The sequence below is a fragment of the Seriola dumerili genome, unplaced genomic scaffold (assembly GCF_002260705.1).
Source record: "Seriola dumerili isolate Sdu_G_001 unplaced genomic scaffold, Sdu_1.0 BDQW01000149.1, whole genome shotgun sequence".
NCBI classification, from domain to species: Eukaryota; Metazoa; Chordata; class Actinopteri; order Carangiformes; family Carangidae; genus Seriola; species Seriola dumerili.
The window spans coordinates 8,440,342-8,447,572 of NW_019174404.1; the positions used below are offsets into that span (position 1 = coordinate 8,440,342).

Here is a 7,231-nt window from a genome sequence, read left to right on the forward strand (position 1 = left end):
ACCTTTTTTGATGGATTCAGCTGTTCCACTGTTTGATTTGTTTATACATTTTGCAACTTTTTAACACACTAAAGCTTTCACTTCAAATATTAAAGGGGCTGTTTGGTTTCTTGCCGGGAGTCACCCCTGATTGTCACTTGACAAGAGCTTCGGTCGTTGTTGGAGGTTATAATACGCCCTCTGAGCAGTGCTATGTCGACAGGGAAGACTGGAGGCTACAGTGAGTCGCTATCAGAAAGTGTCGAGATGGGCCGGGGCTAGTTGGGTAGCGTGCTAACTTCAGTAGAAGAAAGGATGTAATAGAGCAAGAGTTAATGTTGCAGTTGCTTTCCACCACTGGAGACATCTCTTGGTGAGTGAAGGAATAAAGAGGCTCAACATTTCTTCTAGACAAGTAAATAGCTGTTGATGCTAATGCTGGCTATGTAGCAATAGCAAAACCTGCAAATAACTCTGTTAAATGTATTGTTTGGTCTTTGTAGTTGGTTTAAATGAGATAAGCTAGATCCAGTTTGTAACAATAATTTCAGCAAAATGAAGTTAAAGAAAGAAATACGTCACCTAACACAGTAAACTTAAATCTGCCCCTGACATCATCATAATGCCAACAGTTGTTTCCCCACTTTCAGTCTGATTATAAATTTCCCCACAAGATTTGGAGAGGCTGTTGCCAGAACAAGTAGTTGTTGTGAGGAAGGAGGAAAAGTGTGAAAGTGCTGAGAGCGACAGGAAGGATGATGAAGAGGAAAGGTTGGAGGGAGTGTCAGACGGTCGCCTGCAGGAGCCCAGCATGTTTGACATCAAATGCAACAGGAGGGAGATGTGAAATCTGCCTGACAACGTGTCTGGCAGCTGAGATGCTGAAGTGAAGAGAGGTGTAATATGATGTCATGCAAACCAGCAAAGAGAAACTGACAAATCAAACACATCACATGATGAAAACGGAAAAGTGTAAACTCTTGATTGGGGTTTGAACTTTAGACAGATTTTGGACTGAATGGGGTCGATAACAATGACAGTTTTGTTGATGTATGTATGTTTTGAAGATATCAATTGTAGAGTTTACCTTTAGAGCACAATATTGTCACAATGTTGCAAGTTGGTGACAAAATTATTAAAGGATTTTGATTTGTTGCTTATAATGCAAACTGTTAAGACAGAAACCAAAAGTAGGATACTATACATCACCCGACATGGAGAAATATAAAGAGACATTTATGGCAGCACAAAATAAGACAACAAATATTAAAAATGAATGTGATCAGTGTTCTTGCAATTCCCTCTGGTCAGAGCTGAAAATTACTTGATGCCCTTGCAGGAAAAAATCAAACGCTAGCACAGAGTTTTTTGTTTAGCAACATTTCGCTCCACAAACTAAAACTCCATTACAAATTCCAATACTTCAAACAAAGAGCTCTCCATTGCTCTCTGCTCCACCGCTCCTCAGTGACTGAAGATAGCTGTTATTAGTCAGGCTGCATGCGCACATTTGGAAAATGGGCGAGAAACAAGTGAGAGACAGTTGAGACAGTTTGGATTATAGATTGGGAGCGAGCGGGCACAGATGTCTCTGAGAAAAGCAGATGTATTAGGGGTTTGAGATAAGAGTAATGAATAATTTAAATAGACAAAAGAGTGCCAGCAATAAAGAAAGGAAAAATATTTCAGGCTAATGATTCAGAGGAAGGAAATATGATATTTTTACTACAGCAAATCTAGTTTATAGTTGGAGCAAACTGCTGAATGTTAATAAACCACACTGACTGCTTGATTTATTAAAGCTACATTGATTCTATTCTTAGTTTAGATTATGAATTGCTTATGTAATATTGTAAGCACACAACCCTAGACTGCTATATTTGTCCATGTTTCCTTTTTTAGCACATGTGTGTATTTGGTTCAGATTTTCTCTGCAGCACGTGTATGTGTACATTACCCTGAGTATTCCCCCACAGATCGCCTGCCAACACCCAGCGCCAGTCACAGCTGCTAGGGATGGGATTGGCCAAAATGTAGCTGATTCCACCTGATTCAAAACAGTTTTTTGCTTTCTACTTAATTTTTTGTTTTTGTTTTTATATGAGGTGGATCCCTTAATGAGGTGGATCCTTTAATAACAAGATAAAAGATATACATCCTTGATCCCCATCCCAGCTTGGTTTGAGCACTATACCTTTTTATTCCAATGAGGATCATATTTCAATTACACGTGTGCATGCCGTCAGATCACTAGTGTAGATTACAGTCCCATTCATTCATCATGCCCGAGAGGGAGCACGCTCTCTCACACGTGCCACTGCTGAAACTCTGCCAAAATCCAGGTAGACACTGGGATGCACTGACCAAACCTATTGCTCTTCAGGTATCTCCATCTCCACGTGCACTTGTATTACACACATATAAAGAAGGCTGTGTGTTCCACAGTCAAGGACAGTTGAAGGTGAGAGGATGGGTATTCAGATGGGCTTTATAGCCCCCAGGTTCTGCTGATGCAGGTTATTCACTGTTAAGTGAAGCATATTATCTGACATGGATGGATGGATGGATGGAAGAGAGAGGCAGGAGGGACAAAGACTCACATGGGGGAGCACATGTCCTCTCCAGCTTTTGTTGTTATGGAGGCATGACGGCAAAGCGAGTAGTGTCACGCATTTTAAATACCAGAGGAAAAAAACGTGAGGTGCATTAAATTGTCGTGGTATTCTGTCAAAATGAAGTTCAAGAACACACTTTCAAAGGGTGTATGTTCTCACAGTCACATTATGTGGACTCACTTCCAATAGGGGACATCCTCACAAGGTTAAACTTTCCTATGGTCAAAATGTGTGAGTCTTTGTACATTTGTGTGTGTGTGTGTGTGTTTTGCAGGAATGTGAGTTTCTATATGGTTTTCTTATCACTAAAGAGTCAGTAATCAAATCTGAGGTCATCAGATCATGTGGACAAAATAAAGATAACAGAGGACAATATTTATGGCATGTCTGTATTTAAATATTAGATTGAATAGCGGTTATAAAACACTACAAATTATGTGATAAATCGATTTGTGCAACAGTAACACACAAGAGGTTTATCTGAAATGTTTAAATATTCCAAGTGTGAACAGTGTAGACAGCTTGCCGCACTACCAGAATTGTCCACTAGAGAGCTTCAGATATCCATGTTTGTCATAAGTGCAGTTTGCCACAGTGTAGACCTGCAGATAAAAGCACTTAACATTTTTTGTGAATACATGACACAACCTACAGATAAAGTATGAGTATTGTATAAAATATTTTTTATTTTCTTCGTATATAAATGGATACATTCTATAGTCTGTCATCAAAATTTTATACATGTACGTTTTTTGTTTTTTTGGCCAACTTCCCTTTCAAATAGCTGAACTTCTTGGAATAATTACCACGATAAGAACCAGTGAATGAAGAAAATGCTAAATATTAATTTCAGGAGCAGTTTGCAGTGGAAAACACTGAACAGAAAACATTAAACTAAAATATTTAGTTTGATTTTAAGATGAGACATCCACATATTGGACAATGGCAATTGCTTTGACATAACTTAAATAGCTTAAAAGAAACGTTTGTTCCTGAAATTATTTTTGAGCCTTTAATTTGCAAGTTCACATCATTTTAGATTATGATCAATGAGTTTGGCACTGAATCTTCCAAAATGCATGTACAATGTTTTGTTATAGGATGATTGTACTTAAGAGGAACACCATTTTTTATTTCTGTCTCTAAAATGCAAATGTGCACCTGATCCACATTTATCCGACCACAAATAGCGTGTTGAAGTGAGACTACAGTAGAATGTGTCGTCATATGGTCCTATAATAAAAGCCACATGGTTCGTTAAAAAAAAAACCCCAAATATTGTTTTCCAACTGCAGCCTTATTCAAATGATGACTGGCGTCAAATTTGCATTCAAAATCCATTTATTTCCTTTGGACCTCTTCAGGGAAATGTTTGTTCACCCTGGAACAGTTGTTCTCCATGTCTCAGTGCTGATGAAGTGAACATGTTGATGTTAATAAAGTACCTCTATAGAGTGGTACGTGCAAAGTGAACTGTCTGTTAAAGACAGTAAACTAAATTATTATTCAAAGCAGAGTATTTTTATACATCTTAAAACACAGGACCCTCTCCAGATGTGTTTACTGCTGTTAAACCTATACCATACCTTCCTCTTTGCTTCTCTTCTTTCCCTGGAGGAAGAGAACAACCTGATTAACATTGGCCTGTCCTGTTCTAGTGATGAAGCAATAAAGGAGTGGGTCTGCAAGACAGTTGAGGCTTGAGATAGCAATGCTGATCTTGTAGGGATAGAGTAGCCACGCAGCAGTCCTACAGTCATCCACCAGTGTGCGGAGAAGCATCATGACGTGGATAGGTCCGAAGCAGAACAAAAGGCAGAGCAGAACTACTGTCAGCAGCTTCCAAATCCGTTTACGTTCCTGCTCCTCTGTGGCCTGGTTGGATTTCACCGCCAGACAGATCCCCCAGCTGGAAAACACCACCAGGACAACGGGAACAATAAACCCCAGGAAGAAGCGCACTACATTAGCACGAGCCAGATTCTCTGACAGTGGGAGGAAGATGTCAAAGCACACAGAAAATGTGTTGTTTTCCTGATAAGTGTCCTTCCATGTGATGGTGGTGGCATTGAAACAGATCACCAACACCCAAATGGCAACACTAACTGCTGCTGCAGTGCCAACTTTTCTCAAGGATGTGTACTTTAACGGGTGAGCCACTGCCAAGTAGCGGTCAACAGCAATGCAGCAGAGTAGAGCATCGCTGGTGTAAAAGTTAGTGAAAAGAAAGTAGACAGAAAGCACACATACGTAACCTCCATGGGCCCAGATTCCTCGCCACAGGAAGTCCAGCCACAGAGACAACCCAACAGTGAAGGTCAGGTCACTGAGGGCAAGGTTGAACAGATAAACACCAAGCTCATTCTTCTGTCTAATGTGCTGCCATGACACATAGAGGGAGAAAGCGTTGGACGGGATGGCAGTGATGATGATAGTCAAGTAGAAAAATAGAAACAACTTCCTCCTTGATGCGCTATCATCCAAGTAACAGTCTGAATGGTTGATGGCCAGGGTAAAGTTTTCCATCGCGGAGTGTGATGTTCATATGCTCACACCTTGTAGAGAAACAAAGGACATAAGGAAGGGTCACAGCAATGCATTTAAATATCTAAACCTTTTGGTTAAGGGGCTACTCCATCAATTTTACTCACCAAGTTTAGTTTACTTGTAAAAGAGTACAGTCAGTATTGACACAGCTGGTAGGAGCACAGGCAGTTCTGGTGCAAGTGGCTGTGATGAGGCTTACAGACAGACGATCGGACGGAAGGCAGGCAGGCAGAGATACAGAAAACAGGTAACTACATACAGGTAGCCGGAACGGGATTCCACACCATGAGCAGCACGAAGGGAAACACAGAGACATTTGCAACAGGTCACTGACTGGGGGGGGGGGCACCTGGCATAAATATAGCAGATGAGGGCAATGAGGAACAGGTGTGTAGGGAGGCAGGGAAGGTCTCGTGAATGGAAATAGAAAACAGGTGAGCAAGTGGATCTGGACACTGGAAGAAAGTCTGGACATCCAGTGGGTGGATGAATTATGACAGGAGGCCAATAAACAGGAATGAGACAGAAATCATGACACAATATAGCCTGACTGATATTAGATTTCTGAGGCATATTGGGGTTTAAAAATACTTTAGCAATGTATTAGCCAATGAAACAAGTTCATACCAAACATAAACATTATCCTGAAAATGCCATTATGGTTATGAGCCGTTAGTGTTATATTGGCTTGGACTTTGAGATTAAACATGCAGAAGGCTTTTGTTACAAACTGGGTTAGTGGAGTTTGATAGACATGGGCATTTACCAGTCACAGAGAATCTAATGAAACATGCTACTGACTTGCATTATGGGAAATGTAGGATCCAGTGTTTTTGGAGTTTCAAACGTTTTGGAACTACAACACTAAAAGTAGTTGTGGTCATTTTAGCCATTTGATGACAAAACAGTCTTACTGTTGAACATCCTGGCAAAGGTCTGAGATTTGTTTTCACCATCAAGGAAACTTACAGTTTTAGTACATTTGAGTAGGTTTTCAAATCAACTCACTTATTTACCAAAACTTGCTGTCTTTATGACTCAGCCATAAACATACGTAATCTTATTTTAAGTTTTTTTTTCTTTTTACAAGGAAACGCATAAACTCACTTCAACTTGAAAGCTCATAAAGTTTTACTTACTCTTCACGTTCCACGTCGTGCTTCTTCTCCAAACTTCATTATCAAAATGGAGACATTAAAACAGATGGATTCACTCAGTTCTCTAATCTTCTTCTGCTTAATGACCAGTTTAAAGAAACAGGAAGAGTCTGCAGCTGCCTCCTTGTTGTCCCTGACTACCGTAAGTCATTTACTGGGTGACAGGCCATGACAGAACAAACAGTTTAAAGGGCCACACGGCAGGTTTAATTTGGGCACTGATTCAATATGAGACTGCTTGTCTTTATGTTTGTTGTGTCAATATGGATATGGTCTCCGGTAAAGGTGATGCCTATTATTGTCTGATAAAGGAATACACGTCGGCTTGACTAATTGTTTCCATAGCGCAGTTATGTTGTAATAGCTGCTGGTTATGTTTGTTGTGGCTGAGCCTATGTGCTCTTAAAGGGTCGGGACAAACATTTTTAAAATTCTGTCTTCAAAACTATACACGAATGTCCAGATGTACATTGTAAGCATTATGTTTGCTTTGTCCCTTGTTAAAGCAATTTCAATGTAAACGATGGGGGACCCAGTCATCTTTCAGTGTAAAATGATTTAAAAAGTTCTGCCAAAGTTAATGAGACTTCATCAAAGTTAGACAAATCAACTAGGGATCCTCTAATGTTTTTAGTACCAAATTCTTTCTTTGTGTTCTTATAGTGCAGCAATGGCTCAGCAAACAAATACTGTCTGTGGAAGCACAAAGTGTACTGAAAAGGACTAATAACCATGTCAATGTATGGATGCAGCATAAAAGTCAGTTAATGAAACTTAAATAATGACTCTTAAATAATGAAAAATCAATTCACAAATAAATGGTAATGTGATCTTGTTTATGCCACAGTCAACCAATGTACATCACAGGAATATCAGAGATTATTTGGCCAATACAATGAAATATAAAATGTCGACATAACATTGTCTCTTATA

At 39.7% G+C, this 7,231-nt stretch overlaps 1 protein-coding gene across 1 annotated transcript; it reads right to left on the minus strand.

Annotated features, from left to right (window-relative positions):
• Positions 1-3,044: 3,044 nt before the first annotated feature.
• LOC111225840 (psychosine receptor-like) lies at positions 3,045-5,135 on the minus strand (the record flags this gene model as incomplete). Its single annotated transcript, XM_022750877.1, has 1 exon — positions 3,045-5,135. A coding segment is annotated over one exon (966 nt), but the record flags the coding sequence as incomplete, so codon positions are not given.
• Between the last annotated feature and the right edge of the window lie 2,096 nt (positions 5,136-7,231).